The sequence below is a fragment of the Pongo abelii genome, chromosome 4 (assembly GCF_028885655.2).
Source record: "Pongo abelii isolate AG06213 chromosome 4, NHGRI_mPonAbe1-v2.0_pri, whole genome shotgun sequence".
In the NCBI taxonomy this organism is placed as follows: Eukaryota; Metazoa; Chordata; class Mammalia; order Primates; family Hominidae; genus Pongo; species Pongo abelii.
The window spans coordinates 80,320,085-80,339,002 of record NC_071989.2 but is presented as its reverse complement, the minus strand read 5'-3'; the positions used below and the strand labels follow the sequence as shown (position 1 = coordinate 80,339,002).

The 18,918-nt window shown below is 37.5% G+C and overlaps 1 protein-coding gene across 4 annotated transcripts in view; it reads right to left on the bottom strand.

The window, feature by feature from the left end:
* Window positions 1–18,918, bottom strand: part of TNPO1 (transportin 1) — a 92,421-nt gene that overhangs the window by 39,337 nt on the left and 34,166 nt on the right. For all 4 annotated transcript variants that reach the window (NM_001373932.1, XM_054555029.2, XM_054555030.2 and 1 more), the window contains exons 3-6: window positions 18,402–18,477; window positions 13,797–13,946; window positions 7,561–7,667; window positions 3,783–3,916 (exon numbers count right to left, since the gene is read on the bottom strand). In NM_001373932.1, the coding sequence (NP_001360861.1) occupies window positions 3,783–3,916; window positions 7,561–7,667; window positions 13,797–13,946; window positions 18,402–18,477 (467 nt within the window). The remainder of the gene's footprint in view (window positions 1–3,782; window positions 3,917–7,560; window positions 7,668–13,796; window positions 13,947–18,401; window positions 18,478–18,918) is intronic.

The window sequence follows — 18,918 nt, the reverse complement described above, 5'->3', positions numbered from 1 at the left end:
GTCTCACTCTGTCACCCAGGAGGGAGTGCAGTGGCACAATGTCAGCTCACCGCAACCTCCGCCTCCTGGGTTCAAGTGATTCTCCTGCTTCAGTCTCCTGAGTAACTGGGATTACAGGTGCATGCCACCATGCCAGGCTAACTTTTGTATTTTTAATGGAGGTAGGGTTTTGCCATGTTGGCCAGGCTGGTCTCAAACTCCTGACCTCAGGTGATCCACTCGCCTCAGCCTCCCAAAGTGCTGGGATTACAGGTGCGAGCCACCATGCCCTGCTGTTTATTATTTTAAAAGTTCTGCCAAATTTATATGCTGTAAAACTGTAGGCCTTATTTTCATTCCATTCTGGGACAGAATATAAATTTACCTTATAAATAGGAGTAACGTTACCCAAAATTGTTTCCAAGTTGAGATAAGCCAGAACACAAGAAAAATAAGGAAAAATTATCTTAATATAGTTTGAGCTGTTTGTACAACTCTTTCCTTGCTGTGTAGAAATTCATTGCAACATGTTATAAACTTTTTTATTTTGAGATGGAGTTTTGCTCTTGTTGCCCATGCTGGAGTTGCAATGGCACGATCTCGGCTTACTGCAACCTCCGCCTCCCAGGTTCAAGTGATTCTCATGCCTCAGCCTCCCGAGTAGCTATGATTACAAGCGCCCGCCACCACGTCCAGCTAATTTTTTGTATCTGTAGTAGAGACAGGGTTTCACCATGTTGGCCAGGCTAGTCTTGAACCCCTGACTTCAGGTCATCCACCACGCCCCAGCCTAAACTTCAAGTAACTGCAACTTGTTAAAAAAAGAAAAAAGCCTCAAACACTCCAATTTTCGCTCTGAGATATATCAGAATTCAATTTGAAGCTTTAGTCATGAAACAGCAATGGAATAAAATAGAGGCCCATTAATACACCTATGCATGCATATAACAGAGGTGACATTTTAAACTGATGGGGAGAAAGGACTATAAAATAAATGTGACAGCAAGAAAAAGTTACCTAAATGGAAAAGACAGAATGTTTATCTATCTCATAACACACCCACAAATGCCTGATATATTAAGTTTTTTTCGTTTTTTTTTTGAGATGGAGTCTTGCTCTGTCATCCAGGCTGGAGGGCAGTGGCACAATCTCAGCTCACTGCAAGCTCCGTCTCCCGGGTTCATGCCATTCTCCTGCCTCAGCCTCCTGAGTTGCTGGGACTACAGGCGCCTGCCACCATACCCGGCTAATTTTTTGTATTTTTAGTAGAGGCAGGGTTTCACCATGTTAGCAAGGATGGTCTCGATCTCCTGACCTCGTGATCCGCTCGCCTCGGCCTCCCAAAGTGCTGGGATTACAGGTGTGAGCCACCGCGCCCGGCCATATTAAGCTCTTAAATGTCAAAAAGCCCTTAACATTTTAAACTCTTAGTAAAGACAAAAAGGGATTAAGATATTCTCTACACACATAACTGATAAAGGATGAGAATTCCTATAAATCAATGGAGTACAAATAACCTAGTAGAAAAAAGGAAGAGACAAGAACAAGATAAAGGCAAAAAACATACAAGATCTTCAACATCATTAATGATAGCAGAGTATAATCAAGACCATAATGAAACACCAAATATCTATTTGATTGGCAACACTTAAAAAATACGCCAATTGTCACGCAATGGAATGTTACAGGAGTCAAAATGAGCTATAGTAATTCAGTACAGATGAATGCAACATAACATTAAAGTTGCCTACGTCTACATTCAGTACTGTGCAGTTCTTACAATGCTAAAAACTAAGATATATATCACCCTTTGCATATGCATGCAATAAAATTATCTATCAAGAAATGTAAGGCAAGTATGAAATTGGGATTTAGATGTAGACTGCTGTCAAGGTCTTCATTTTGTTTCAGGTGGTGGATCTGATTGCTTATGTTATTAAAAATAATATATAACTAAAGGCTAAATACGAGTAGGCCATGATGAGAATGTCATCAACTAAGAATAATTCAATTCTGAGTACCTCAAGTCTGATAAAATGGTTCTTATTTTTAAATTGTTTAGTCATTGCCTATAGAACTAGGCAATACAGTTTCCTATACTCTAATTTTATATTCTTGAAGTCCAACAGTTATGTTGAGAGAAGAACGCTTAAGAGTACATAGTAAATGTCAAACTACATTAATAAGGTATTAAATAATGTAGAATAACATCATATTAAAGATGGATGATACATTTAGTATATATTTACAGCAGATAGTTATTTACCCAAATATACATTAAAAAGAAAAATGCTAAAAGTATGTACAACAGAATCTCAAATGGGTATTAATCAACATTCATGGAACAGAATTTTTTTTTTTTTCAGACAGGGTCTTACTCCATCACTCAGGCTAGAGCACAGTGGCTCACTGCAGCCTTGAATTCCTAGGTTCAAGTGATTCTCCTGCTTGAGCCTCCAGAGTAGCTAGGACTATAGGCACACACACCACTACACTCGGCTAATTTTTTAAACTTAGTTTTTGCAGAGAAAGGGTCTTGCTATGTTGTGCAGGCTGGTCTCTAACTCCTGGTCTCAAGCAATCCTCCTGCCTCAGCCTCCCAAAGTGCTGTGATTTTAGGTGAAATATTTCTGAATTGCTCTACTTTACCTAATGTTTTAATCAAATGACCATCTACAAAATAAAAATTGTGAAAAAATATTAATATTTAATATCCAGCAATGGTGTATCAATTACCAGAAATATGGTTTTTGAATTTTTTTCTGTTTTTCTTTTTTGAGACAAGGTCTCGTTCTGTCGCCCAGGCTGGAGTGCAGTGGTACAACCTCAGTCCACTGCAACCTCCTCCTTCTGGGCTTAAGCAATCCTCCCACCTTGGCCCTCCAAGTAGCTGGGACCACAGGTGTGTGACACCATGCCCAGCTAATTTTTATATTTTTTGTACAGATGGGGTCTCATCACGTTGCCCAGGCTGGTCTTGAACTCCTGAGCTCAAGTGATCCACCCACCTGGGCCTCCCAAAGTGTTAGGATTACAGGCATGAGCCACCAGGCCCAGCTGTTTTTTTTAATTACTGAGAATCAGTCACAAAAAGTGAAGTATGTATATTGCCACATTTTCATTACCTTAGTTAAAATGTTAAAAGGGAGAAGCTTCCTGGAAACATGAACTCCTATCCAGTTAACTATGCCAGAAATAACAACATTATAATAATGTTGTAATAATGGAAAACCAAATACCTCCACGTTCTCACTTATAAGTGGGAGCTAAACATTTGGTACACATCGACATAAAGATGGGAACAACAGACACTGGGGAATATAAGAAGGGGGTGGGAAAGGGCCAAACTAGCTAATGGGTACTATGCTTACCACCTAGGTGATGGATTCATTTGTACTCTAAACCCCCAGCATCACGCAATATGCCTTTGTAACAAACCTGCACATGTATCCCAATTCTAAAATCAAAGCTTAAAAAAAAAAAACAAAAAAAAACAAAAAAAAACACCCACAACTAATCCTGGCCTTAAATAAAGGAAGTTAGAAGATGCCTGTTAACTACCATGAATATAATTAACCACTGTAAAAGGCACAAAACTTTTATCATGTTTAACGAAAATTTCCTCACAAAGAGTCAACATTTCACAGGTTTTGTTACTGAAGTAGTCAATTTCAATTACATAAGTTCACCTCTCTGGAACATCCAATATCTTTTGCTAATGTCAAAAATATTAGGTAATGAAAACTAAGATAATGGTCAGGTTTCTATCAGAGTTAATCAATTAGTACTGGCAATGTAAATACCTTATTTTTGGACTACTATGCTTGAAGAACTGTAAAAATTTGGGAATCATGATGTTGAGAGGACGATCTAAAACATCACTATCTAAAATCTCAGCAGAATCTTCACAAATCTTCTGAAGGGCACCAAATGCTCCCTGTAAGAGACACATTTAAATTATTAGAATTTGTTAAAAAAGAAGTCATTTGAAAACAAACTGAAGAATGCTGATTAATTTGTATGGACTAATGTTCTCAGCCCACATAAAATGCCTTCTAAAATCCGTAAATTTAATCATTCAATTTTTTTTTTTTGAGACGGAGTCTTGGGTCTGTCGCCCAGGCTGGAGCGCAGTGGCACAATCTCGGGTCACTGCAACTTCTGCCTCCCGGGTTCAAGTGACTCTCCTGCCTCAGCCTCCCGAGTAGCTGGGATTACAGGTGCCTGCCATTGTGCCCGGCTAAGTTTTGTATTTTTAGTAGAGATGGGGTTTCACCGTGTTGGCCAGGCTGGTCTCAAACTCCTGACCTCAGCTGGTCTGCCTGCCTCAGCCTCCCAAAGTGCTGGGATTACAGGCGAGGGCCACCACGCCCGCTCTAATATTCAATTTTAAAACAAATTATTATATCATCGAGTATGTAAAAATCTCAGTTAAAATGCAAGGGTATATTTTAGTTTTAGCATTAAATGACTTAGAAGTGGAGGATATTTTGGTTGGCAGGAATTAAATACCAGTTTGTTTAAATTAAATATAAAACTCCACATTTACATAGAAGAGTACTTAACCACTGTAATACTTTTCTTTTTGAAGCACAGAGAGGTCATTAATACCATTAAAAAGTTACTTAGGCCAGGTGTGGTGGCTCAAGCCTGTAATCCCAGCACTTTGAGAGGCCGAGGCGGGTGGATTACCTGAGGTCAGGAGTTCGAGACCAGCCTAGCTAACATGGTGAAACCCCGTCTCTACTAAAAACAAAAAAATTAGCTGGGCGTGGTGGTGCATGCCTGTAATCCCAGCTACTCTGGAGGCTGAGGCATGAGAATCACTTGAACCTGGGAGGCAGAGGGTGCAGTGGGCTGAGATGGCACCACTGCACTCCAGCCTGGGTGACAGAGCGAAACTCTGTCTCAAAAAAAGAAAAAAAAAGTTACTTACATATAGAAAAAAAAGTTACTTACATATAAAAGTATTCACTGGGTAACTGGTGACAAAATCTGTTGCAAGGGCAGGCAATGCAAATTGGCAACCATTTTCCTATAACCATTTTAATACTAAAGGGGATAATCCAGAGCCTTTGTACATAACATGTAACCTACTAGTTACCCACCCACCTACTTTACTGTTTATATTATATAATTCCATCAGCAGCAACTTGATGCTTATTCTCCATAGTACAGTTTTAAAGTGTCCAACAGAAGGTAAAATCCTTTAAGGAAATTACCCAACATCCTTTTAGATTTTATAATGTCTTAAAAATATTAAATCTGAAAATATTTTTAAGTCTAAAATTAAATCAATATATTAAATTTCAGTCTTCAATTTAATATGCATTAAATATCAGAAATTTTAATTGTCATGCTAAAATAGTAATATTCAATTATTAAGGGTTTTTTTTTAAAAAAAGCTTTACTTCTGAAAGCCTATTACATCAAGTTAAATGTGAACTTGTTACCCATGTGGCAATTAAAAATTTCAAATAAGAACAAACATTTAGCTATCACTCCATACCAACATCTGGAAAACCACTATCTTTAGTTCAGATGGATGGGAATATTGTTTATTTACAGTATGACTTCTATGTAGTACACTAGCTCAACAATTTCACAATTACTGCAGCTTAAATTTTTTATTCTTGGAAAGCACTTGCTTAAAATTTTGATCTTCTTTTACATTATTACCATCACACCAAAGCACTATTTAAATGCAATCAACTGTCACATGATGACTTATCATTTAGCTTTTCTGTAATCTGTAATCTTATCAGTGTATTTCCAAAGCCGTTTTTTTTGAGATGGCTGGAGTGCAGTGGTGCAATCTCAGCCCACTGCAATCTCCACCTCCTGGGTTCAAGCGAGTCTCCTGCCTCAGCCTCCAGAGTAGCTGAGATTACAGGCATTCGACACCATGCCTGGCTAATGTTTGTATTTCAGTAGAGATGGGGTTTCACCATGTTGGCCAGGCTGGTCTCTCAAACTCCTGACCTCAAATGATCCACCTGCCTCAGTCTCCCAAAGTGCTGGAATTATAGGTGTGAGCCACCACAGCCTCCTGAGTAGCTGGGACCACAGGCACACATCACCACACCTGGCCAATTTCTTCTAATAGGGTTTTACCACATTGCCCAGGCTGGTCTTGAACTCACGCAATCCACCCACCTAGGCCTTGGGATTACAGGTGTGAGCCACCATGCCCGATCGTTTTTTTTTCCCTTTTAGGTTAGGTTATTCCTGTGGGGGTTTTTTGTTGTTGACAGGTTATTCCTGTGCCTGCCCTGCCTTCAACCTCCGCTCTTTGAGAGGTAGAGGAGTCACTGCTTTATAGAGTCAAAACACCAAATATGGTTTCCACAAAAAATAGATTTCTACCCAAATTGGAAGCCTAATTAAAGAGATACTTACAGTATCCACTAACCATGAGAAATCATCCTCTCTCCCCAAACGAAAAGGATGCTAGTGATCTAATCAGTGGCAAAAAAAAAAAAACCAAACCAAACCAAACTAAACCCCACAGGTCAGAGTTAATGTATGATTAAAATGAAGACAATGGTCCAGCGCAGTGGCTCACACCTGTAATCCTAACACTTTGGGAGGCTGAGACAGGTGGATCATTTGAGGCCAAGGGTTCAAGACCAGCCTGTCCAACATGGTGAAACTCTGTCTCTACTAAAAATACAAAAAAAATTAGGCGGGCTTGGTGGCTCATGCCTGTAATCCCAGCTACTCAGGAGGCTGAGGTGGGAGAATTGCTTGATTCTGGGAGGCAGAGGTTGCAGTGAGCTGAGATTGCGCCACTGCACTTCAGCCTGGGCAACAGAGTGAGATCGTTTGAAACAAACGAACAAACAAAAAAAACGAAGACAAGTTTAGTGAAGTGCAGTGGCTCATGCCTGTAATCCCAGCACTTTGGGAGGCTGAGGCTGGAGGACTGCTTGAGCTCAGGAGTTCAGGGTCAGCCTGAACAGCGAGACCCCATCTCTACCAAAAAAAAAGAAAAAATTAGTCTAGCATGATAGCACATGCCTGTAGTACCCACTACTTGGGAGGCTGAGGCTGGAGGATTGCTTGAGCCCAGGAGGTTGAGGTGAGCTACGATGGTGCCACTGCACTCCAGCCTGAGCGACAGAGTGAGACGCTGTCTCAAAAAAAAAAAATAAATAATAAAAAAATAAAAAACACAAGTTCAGCATCCCTTAGATATCTCACATTAAGAGGCATAAAAACAATTTAGAGAAGCTAAAAAAGTACTCATGGTCCAGAAATTTGGTAAATTTCATTCTATCTTTAACTGATTAAGCTTGACAAAAACTGTATATTACATACATATACATCCAAGAATAATTTTAGAACAGAAAAGCAAGATACGTCCCTGTGTGAAATATAGTAAAAGAGGTTTATAATGTAACAGGTTTTATAGAAAAACAAATGATTTACAAATGTAATATAACACAAAGGTAACTTTAGGTTTCTAAGTTTTGAGAAGCTGTATGTTTCAGAGGAACTATTTTTCCCAAAAGCTGCTAATACACAACATGACAAGAAAAACAGAAAACACCCAATTATGTATGAAACAAATACCCTTACCTCACAGGTATTATAATCTTCAGAATCCAACAGGCTACAGAGTTTTGGTAAGAGATCAGGCCAATTCTGCAATTCTCCCTTGGAGGCTATAGTTGTGATCAAAATACCTTGAACAAAAACACACTTCTTTAGGAAATCCAACAGCATTATGTCAGGTATTGCCATGTGAGCAACTGTGTGCACAAACACATTTTATGTAAATAATAACATTTGGCCAGGCATGGTGGCTCATGCTGTAATCCCAGCATTCTGGGAGGCCGAGGCGGGCAGATCTCTTGAGCCCAGGAATTCCAGACCAGCCTGGGCAATATGGTGAAACCCTCTCTCTACTAAAAATACAAGAAAACCAGCTGGGCATGATGGTACGTGCCTGTGATCCCAGCTATTCAGGAGGCTGAAGTGAGAGGATCACCTGAGTCAAGGAGGTCGAGGCTGCAGTGAGCCATGACTATGAGACCACACTCATGCCTGGGCAGAGGGAGACCCTGTCTCAAAAAATTAGTAACACTCACCAACACCCATACCATTGCGTACCTTGTCGAAAAAAAACCTCACATAAACCAGATCTGTTTCTAATACTGTTTTTCAACATTTTACCCTCTAAGGTTTTTTGAGTTAAATTTACCAAGTATAAGAATGCAACTTCTTTTTCTGTCATAATACCAACAATAGCTCCACCAATTAAAATTAATTCTAATGGCTGGGCACGGTGGCTCACACCTGTAATCCCAGCACTTTGGGAGGCCGAGGCGGGCGGATCACATGAGGTTGGGAGTTCAAGATCAGCCTGACCAACATGGAGAAACCCCATCTCTACTAAAAATACATAATTAGCCGGGCATGGTGGCACATGCCTGTAATCTCAGCTACTCAGGAGGCTGAGGCAGGAGAATCGCTTGAACCCGGGAGGCGGAGGTTGCAGTGAGCCGAGATCACGCCACTGCACTCCAGTCTGGGCAACAAGAATGAAACTCTGGCTCAAAAAAAAAAAAAATTAAAAAAAAATAAAAAATTAAAAATAAATAAAAATTCTAATTTATCCGTACAAAAGAGTAGAAAGAAAATATGCCAAAATGTTAGCAGCACTTAACACTGGGTGATGAACTTATGAGTCTGTTAGGTTCAAATAAAAGACACATTAAGAAGCTAAAAATAGCTCCCTGACTTAATCTGGAACCAGAGCCAAGGACCATGGTAGGAAAAACTTAAGTAGATGAGTATCACTTGAGAATAATCCTCTTTGTTTCGCTGCTTACAACACTCTCCCTCATGTAGGCAGGCTACATACTCCTACAACAGTTCCCACTTACTGGATCAAGAATGAGTCGCCAGAAAGGTGATCTTGGAGGCTGGGTGGCCCATGCTCACTGATCATGTTGTTCTGACTGAATGGATTATCTCAACTGTGTTATGCAGTAGAGTTGTGATAGTCAATGAATTACGCAAATACACACAAACGTAAGGAAAGTTTTGTTAATACAAACACAAGGACAACAGAAAGGTTTCGTGTTAATATTTTTTCCTGCCTTAGTAAACATATTAGTGATATAATATGCTTAGTGATTATGGATCTTTTAGTGCCAGAAGAGTATAAACTCTGACAATAGGCAAATTATATGCATTCTAAGCTGCAAAATAGGAGTGTACAAAAATGAAAAAAGAAAACTCTTCATAGGGTTATTTTGAAAATTCAATTGGATATATAGAAAATGCCTGGCATCTAGTAAACACTCAATGACTATTACTGAGCAGCAAATATCACCATGTGTATAAATTTTCTACCTTTAGTTTTGAGAAGGTTGCTCTCAATGATAAAGAACTAAAAAAGAATCTAGAAAGTAAAGCTCCTGGCAAATTTATTCTCCACACACAAAAAAATTAAATTGTATAGTAAGAATTAATGTACTGATAGCATTTTCAAGATATAGCCCTTACAATAAAATAGCCTTCCATTAAGATCCAAAAGCAGCAAGATCTGATCCTTCCTGAAAATTAGTCTTTCCTAAAGTTAAAATATAAAAGAAAGAAGGGAATGAGAAAGATCTGGATCTGTCTAAAAGAAACCAAGCATAACTTAAAAAAGACTACAAACAAGCAATAAATAACAAAAATTAAACCCAATCTACAACTTGGTACTAACAAACTGCTCACATTCATTACTTCTGTTAGCAGAACACTAAAGAATGTTGATGGACTAACAAACTTATCTGGACCCATAATCTCACCCAAGCATGAAGAAGCATCTAATACCTAGCACAGCTGCAAAAAGTGGGAAGTGACACATATTTCTCAGTATTTATAACAAATACGGGAATGAAATCAGTGTGCTTGGCAACACCTATTAAAATCTTAAAAACATTTAAACACACTTTGACCCAATAATGCCAAATACACAAATTAATCCTATAGAAATTTTCCTGTAAGTATACAAACATATAGGAGATAATATTCATTGAAATAATAAAATTACAAACAAACTGTATACTCTCTAAACAAGAGAAACATCTTTATTTCATCTGATGAATTTCCCCACAGTCATTAAGATGTGGTCCCTTCCAAATAGACTTCCTTGATAAGATTCCCAACATGTATTGTTAAGGTTAATAAAAATTTTACAAGCCAAAGCTGCTAGTCTATTTTTATAATCAGCAATCTTTTAATTAAAATATTTAAGTATTGTATATATTATTAATAGATGCTGAGAAATACAAAAATAACACATGGTCCTTGCCCTTAAGGAGCTCAGTCAGGCACTCCCTGACCCCAACATGTGGCATGGTCTGGAGACATTTTTGGTTGCTACAGCAGGGTGTGTGGCTGCTGCTGGTATCCAATGGGTAGAGGTCAGGTGTGCTGATTAACATCCTGTAGTGCACAGACAAAATAGCCCAACAACAAAGAATTATCTGGTCCAAAATGTCAAGTGCTGAGGTTGGAAAACTCTGGTCTAGAGGAACAGAGTCCTACATCAACTGATAATGTAGAGTCAGAGTACTTGCACTACTATACATATACCAAGAATTTTCTGTGAAGGTTAGTAAGTGATGAAGAGTCTGTTGCCAATTCTTAGAGATGATTTTCAGAAACTCTAAAAAATTATTTCACTTACAAAATATGTTCCTAGAAGTGTTTTAAATCTTTTTCTCATGTAAACTAAGATTAGGCAATTTGAGTGATTAAAAAAAAAAAACCTTCCCAGATTTGTTGGAAAGCACCTGTTTAAATAACTCATCAATTTTCCTGAAGCAAAACAAATAAAACAACAACAAAATTATAAAATACTTAAGAGTCTTTTTTTTTTTTTTTTTTTGAGACAGTCTCACTCTGTCATCCAGGCTGGAGTGCAGTGGCGCGATCTTGGCTCACTGCAAGCTCTGCCTCCCGGGTTCATGCCATTCTCCTGCCTCAGCCTCCCGAGTAGCTGGGACTACAGGTGCCCACCACCACACCCGGCTAATTTTTTGTATTTTTAGTAGAGACGGGGTTTCACCATGTTAGCCAGGATGGTTTCGATCTCCTGACCTCATGATCCGCTCACCTCGGCCTCCCAAAGTGCTGGGATTACAGGGATGAGCCACCGCACCTGGCCAATACTTTAGAGTCTTAATGCTGTGCCCCCAGAATAATTTCTCCCCTCTTTGGGAAGAATCTGTCAATCATACTTTCCACCACCTTCACCAATGCATATCAAAAATCGGGGTGGAGGTGGGTGTGAAGGGAGGAGGGACAAAAATGAACTCATTTTTAGCTAACTTATTTCAAGCTCATAGCTGTTTTATCTAGTTAATATTACAGACTTTTTAAAATAGAAAATTTCACATACATATATAAAAACAGAAAAATATAATGAACTAAATGTATCCATTAACTAGCTTCAGCAATCATTAATACATGGTCAATCTTGTTTCATCCATACTTCTACCCACAACCACCTTCACATTCCTAATTGCTTTTTTATCAAATCCCAGACATCATGTCATTTGAAAATACACTGCAGTTATGTTTGAAGCTCCTTCATCTGTAGTAAAGCAACTAAATAAAAGCTGTTTCTATCCTGAAAACTGCAGTGGTCCCTCACAATTAGAATACTTAAATATCTACTTAACGTAAACAAACTAAAATGAAAGACCTTTCGTATTCTACTAAAACACAGCAAGAAATAAAAATGCCTACCTAAGTCAATTTCACCAATCTCTGTTTTAAAATAAGTCAGATGATACCTAAGTGCTTAAATAATTCCCAAGATAAAGTCAGCTCCTAAACATGTTCAAAAACCTTATGGAAGGTGAATGCACTCATTGGGAGATAAAACCAATTCTCTCCCCCTAGTTCTATTACTTCTAACCTTTCAAATTTAAAGACACAAAGTACTGTAGTTTGAACCAAATGGCACTTAAAGATAGGTTTATAATGAAATACAGTTTAGGAAGAAACAATCTCAAATCTAGTTTCTATATCCTCTCCTTTCCTTTCAGCTGAGTTGCCAACACTCAGAGGAAACCCACCTTCCTTCTAAATCCCATTCCACTTATGTATGGGGATTTCTCTCCTGGATCTGAAACGGAAAAAGCTGGCACACACTCACCATTCTTTTTAACAGTGTCAAGAGTAGGTAAAGCCTCAAGGTACGTAAGAGTACATTAGAGTAAACTAGGGAGTCCTTTTTCTCAAACCACAAATGTCCTCTACCCATCAAATTTAAAATCAGTGTCAATGATGGCACTGTTTAATACAAGAGTATCTGGAGGGAGGTCATAGAGCCAATGCTTTGTAAGTAAGAGATAAATATTTTTCAAACCCACAACAAGACAAAATAGGAACTCTTTTTTTTTTTTTTTTTGAGACAGATTTTCACTCGTCACCCAGGCTGCAGTGCAATGGCGTGATCTCGGCTCACTGCAACCTCCACCTTCCGGGTTCAAGCGATTTTCCTGCCTCAGCCTCCCAAGTAGCTGGGATTACAAGCACACGCCACCACACCCAGCTAATTTTTTTGTATTCTTAGTAGAGACAGGGCTTCACCATGTCAGGCTGGTCTCGATCTCCTGACCTCAGGTGATCCATCCGCCTCAGCCTCCCAAAGTGCTGGGATTACAGGCATGAGCCACCGTGCCTGGCCAGGAACTCTTAATGAAAGCATCTGACTCATTTAACGGACTTTCATTTAACCAGCTTGGGTAGATTAACAGAAGCTTTCCAGGTCCCTGTAGAAGTTAGCTGCTTAAGCCCATGGTATACTAAAGGCTGCCCATTAGTAGGCTCCTCTTCAGTATAGCTATTTATTACTGCTTCCATTGGTTGGCAAATTGTGTTAACCAATAGCCAGTTGTGTGTGTTTCCAAATAGATTTATAAGAGTTACTATAATTAAGCATGTTAATTCAGTATTACATAAGCTAACAGAAAGCTGTACTGCGCCTGAAAATAAGTTGAACGCTCTGAAAAGACTAAAAAGTTGCTGCTGAATTACTGACAAGGCAAATATTTAAAAACAAGGGAGAAAATAGTAAAAATCTAGAATCCTACATACACTTAGGTTTTTCATAAACAATTAAAAATTATTTCTTCACATGTAAAAGTGAAACAAGGAATTACGCATTATGCTAGACAGAAAATAGGAACTCCAAGCCAGGCGCCATGGCTCAGGCCTGTAATCTCAGCACTTTGGGAGGCTGAGGCAGGCAGATCACCTGAGGTCAGGAGTTATAGACCAGCCTGGCCAACATGGTGAAACTCTGTCTCTACTAAAAAGTACAAAAATTAGCCAGGCATGGTGACGAGTGCCTGTAATCACAGCTACTCAGGAGGCTGAGGCAGGAGAATCACTTGAATCCAGGAGGCGGAGGTTGCAGTGAGTTGAGATTGTGCCACTGTACTCCAGCCTGGGCAATAGAGACTGCTTCAAAACAAAAACAAAAACAAAAAACAGAACTCTAATCTGCATGCTCAAGAAAAAGTAGTGTCCGCAAATTAATATCACTTGTTGATGCCCCATTTTAACCAACTTTGATTAGGCTAAGTTTGATTAGGCTCTCCTCTTACCCAGGGTCACTGGTTTCACTGGATGAGAGAGCTTTTACCATGATTATACCATTTCAAAAGAATTTAAAGGCAATGAAAGTTTCCCCATCACAATTTAACATGAAACAGATAAAAATTCCTAAGGAAATAATCTGTCATCTCTAAAAATGACCCAGTTACAAACAAAGTAAGCAAAACTGTTGTAATGTAACTTACCAACAGTGGCTCTAATCAGAGGAGAGGAGTCACCAATATTATTTAAACATTCACTTTTAATAAAGTCTGTTACACCATTTGGGAAGTTCTGAAAGTGTGCTTTCACATTATTCTTCAAGATGAGACCACTCAATGATCTTGTGGGTTCATCTGTAATAAAATAGTAATAGTAATGAGTTTTGAAGTAGTCTTAATTTCAAAATGTGCCGATAATAGTTTTAAAAATATTTATATTCAAAAGTTGATTGACATTCAAACTTGCTATAACCAGTTAAAATAATTATAACTGATTAACAAAAGATTAGCTCTATCATTTATAGCTCAGGGTTTTTCAACCTTGACATACTGACAATTATTTGTTGGAGGGTGCTGTCCTGTGCATTTTAAGATGTTAAGTAGCATCATCAGCCACAGATGCCAGCAGCACCCCTCCAAGTTGTGTTAACCAAAAATGTTTCCAGATAATGTCAAATGTTTTCTGGGGGTTAAAATTGCCAATGGTTGAGAACCACTGATTTAAGAGTTAATTTCGTTTATATGTATGGCCACTGTGCTCAAGCTTTATTGTTTCCTGATATAAACATCATTATAGGGCTGGAAGTATTAGTCATTAAAAATATCCTATTAAAATTTTGTTGTTGGTTTTTTTTTAAGGCTGGGCGTGGTGGTTCATGCCTATAATCCCAGCCCTTTGGGAGGCCAGGAGTTCGAGACCAGACCGGCCAACATGGTGAAACCCCCATCTACTAAAAACCCCCAAATTAGCCAGGCATGGTGGTGTGTGCCTGTAATCCCAGCTGCTTGGGAGGCGGAGGCAGGAGAATCACTTGAACTCAGAAGGCAGAGGCTGCAGGCAGAGAAGCCAAGATCATGCCACTACACTCCAACCTAGGCGACAGAGTGAGACTCTATCTCAAAAACAAAAAAAAAATTTTTGAAATCATTTTCCTCCAGTGTCAAAAAAATATTGAAAAATTAAGTGGACAAAGAATATATAAGATCATCTTCATGTAACAAATATAATTGCTGTTAATTTATATCATGTTTTTCATTTGCCTCTGAAGTTAAAAGCAAAAAAAAACCTCCAAAAACATTTAAAAAGAGTTTTCTTAAAATAAGTTTAATCCATAGATAGTACTTACAAATTTTCAAAAAGCTACTTAATACTAGTAAAACATAACTGATGGCTTTACCAGTTGGCATCAACACCAACAATATTAGCAACAGTTAACATCTTCGAAATGCTTATGACTTATTAAACATTGCTAAGTGCTTTCCAAGTGGCACTGCACTTAATCCTTACAACTTCATGAGCCAGGTATTATTCACCCCATTGCACAAGTGAAGAAACTAAGGACTTTGAATCATTCTTCAGTATTACCCCCCTCTCAAAGGGCTGTAAGATGAAGAGCTGGCATGTTGAACAGAATGTTACTGTAACACCATTGTTTTACCCGTCTTATTAAAAAATAATATATCCCAAGCTTGTTCTAGTTAGTATGATGTTCCCAAACTCTGACTGGCGCTGAAATCTTCAAGAGTGAAGCACATGTAGAGGCAAAAAGAGCAGTTTCTCTGCACACAAACTTCATTCAGGTCATCACAGCACTATAAAACCTTGTATGTCATCATTTAAAAACTACTTTCCATTTTCAATTACAATCCATTGAGAGACTCCATCTCAAAACAAAACAAAACAAACAAACAAAAATACCTTTAAAGTCTCTTAAAAGTTAAAAACTGCCACGAAATAAATGAAGCCAGATATTTAACTTCTTTAAGCAATAAACTTGCCTTAAATTACTTGTTAATAATTCAGCCATATAATTATTTTAAATGGCATGACTTTGTTTACAAGAAATATAGTATATTGTTTTTACCATAAAGGTTACAAGATGAAGAGTTTTAATAAACCACAACATGAGGTGAAACAACTCAATATTAAAAGTATATACTCTCTTAAAATCCATTTTAAAAATTCAACGACTAACGATTTCCTTTGTTTTACAAAAATTATGACTACTTCAGTGGACCCTCAATTTGTTCATTTGTAAAGTGAGGTAATTAGAGCAGCTGATCTGAGGTCTCTTATAGATCAAAAATTTTACTCTACAATTCAGTGATAAGATTACTAAATTAGCATTTTCATTTAAGATGTTACTTGTATTGCTGCTTTAATATGAACAGCCATGATGCAAAGATTTTTTTAAAATGGAAAACTACATGCAGCAAACTTGTGTCCCAATCTTCCCAGGGAAAAAAAATAAATGCATAAACACAGGAAGAAATACCAAGTGTTATACCAACGTAAAACTACTGCATCCTCGGAGAAACTGCATAACGAACATAAGAAACACATTTTAGGGTCAAGAAAATCTGAATAAAATCCTTTCCAACATTTTATGGTTTTGTAATTAATGTCTTTGTGGAAGCAATGACTTCCAAACTCTCTTGCCACTACTGAACAAGTTGTGTGTTTGTGTTTTTTTAAAGTACTTCTTAAGTACTTAAGTACACTGGAGTGCAGTGGCAGGATCACAGCTCACTGTAGCCTTGACCTCCTGAGCTCAGGTGATCCTCCCACCTCAGCCTCCTGAGTAGCGGGACCACAGGTGTGTGCCACTATGCCAGCTAATTTTTAGAGATGGAGTTTCACCATTCACTATGTTGCTGATCTTGAACTCCTTGCCTGAAGCAATCTTCCTGCTTTGGCCTCTCAAAGTGCTGGGATTACAGGCCTGAGCCACCTTGCCTGGCCTGAAGGAAGTATCCTCATATCCCAAGAAAGCTTTACTCAAAAGTATAATATTTTAACAATCCTAGTATTTGGAATGGAGGATAAGAACATGAGAGTGGACAGCTTAGTAAAAATAAATTTAAAAATTTCAAATAAAACAATTAGATTTAAAAAATCCATTTATAAATATCTTAGTAAAGAAACAAACAGGTTGATCACAACCTGTGTCAGAAAAACTTCTACATTAAGAAGCAATGTATCACAAATATATTTATCAAACTAGGAATATTAATTGTTGAAATAATTCTTAGTTTCTTAAAACCTAGACTTCAGAGTTCTAAATTTTCTATTGTGTCCTTCATTCACAAATTAAAATCCCCCAAATTAACTACAAAATCAACTGAAAATAAAATCCCCCAAATTAACTACAAAATCAACTGAAAATAATTCAAAAGAAATCACCGTGCATGAATTATGAAAATCTGATACAAGATCGTGAGTTTTTACTACACATTAACACCATTAACCTGTCAGAATTTGGAGCTGAAACTTTACAGATGGTCTGGTTGTCTAAAACTTGTTATTTCCCAATTCCAAGTGCAGTGATTTTATTAATTGCACCATGGCTTCTAAAACACTAATCACTGAATAGGGTACAGTGCTTTCATTTAGAGGCCAATTAGTTGCTCAATAAATATTTAATTGACTTCTATGTGTCCACAATGTTTCAGGAAGGGAATACCCAAATAATGCTATGAGAAACAACTCTCACTACAACGTAAGCTCCTTGAGGGCAGGATTTTTGTCTGTTTTGTTCACTTTTCTCTCTTGAGCCTGTAAATTGCATGGCAGAGATGGTGCTCCATAAATATTTATGAAATAATGTCTAGTGGGATGCATTACACATTATTAGAAATAATCAAATGACCATGTTATTTAAAAATCAGACTACTCAGGCTTTAAACTGTCATAGAAATCATTTAAATTTAAAATTAAGAGTCATGAAAAAGTTTCATGTATACTTTTAGAAGTTTTTTAAAAAGTTACAAAAGTCTACTTATGAATAGAATGATCCCACTTTTTGCTAAATAATTTTAAAATAGTATGTGGCTATATAAGAGCAGAGAAGGATATAATTCAAGAGATCAACAATAATCATCTCTGGAAGATGGGATAAATAATTTTTCATTTTGATTATATGACCTTTCAATTTTTTTCTACAAAAAACACACATATTCAGTTATTAAAACCTACATTCAATCTTTGTATTACAACCTTTGCTATATCCATCTATATGCATGAAAGCAAAACATTAAAGTAGACTTTACAACAAATTTTTCATCTGCAAAGAATTAAGTAACTTATTATACAAACACCCTATTAAAAATGAATGCTGGCTGGGCACGGTGGCTAACACCTGCAATCCCAGCACTTTGGGAGACTGTGGCAGGCGAATCCCCAGAGGCCAGGAGTTCAAGGTTAGCCTGGTCAACAAGGCAAAACTCTGTCTCTACTAAAAATACAGAAAAATTAGCTGGATGTGGTGGTGCATGCCTGTAATCCCAGCTACCAGGGAGGTTTGGCATGAGAATTGCTTGAACCCGGGAGGCAGATGTTGTGGTGAGCCAAGATCGCACCACTGCACTCCAGCCTGGGTGATAGAGTGAGACTCTATCTGTATATACATAAAAAAAAGGAATGCTTATTAAACATGTAAATACTGAGTGGTATTAACTAAGACTGTTCATCCCACATCTATAAAGCACAAGGCTACTACAAAACGAAATCCTTTGAAATGAATAATTCTCAGTACATTTAAATAGGTCTTAAAGAAACTTTAAATAGTTATCAATACAAATCCTACTTACCTTCAGATTTTAATTTTGTAAGAACAAAAATCAAGTAGTTGTTAAAGTCTGGATATTGATTAAGTTGTTCCAGTTTCTAGAACAAACAGTAGTTAAGGAAACTTCTCTGTGTAATCTCAAGAAGAAATTAAGCATTTTAAATCTAAAAATCAAGGATCTCTTTGGTGATATTTTCAGTCCTACATTTTTTTTTTTAAACTAAGAATAAGGATATCTTACTAAATCTATCAACATGCTATTTCAAAAACACGCTAGTGCTTGCTAAACCTCTTAGGTGCTTTATGGCTGAAATGTATCAATTACATGCAATACAACATAAGAAAGTTCCAGCTTCAGCATGCTCAATATAGCAAAAAATATTCAAAAAAATTATTGGATTTCAACTTTAAACCACTCTAAATAGAAAGGTATTTAAGCATAAAATGACAAAAATAAAAGCATTCCAAATGAAAACAAGTCTCTCAGAGTTGAAGATCATTTAGAGAAATTAACTTTACAGAATAACTTTAAAAAAAAG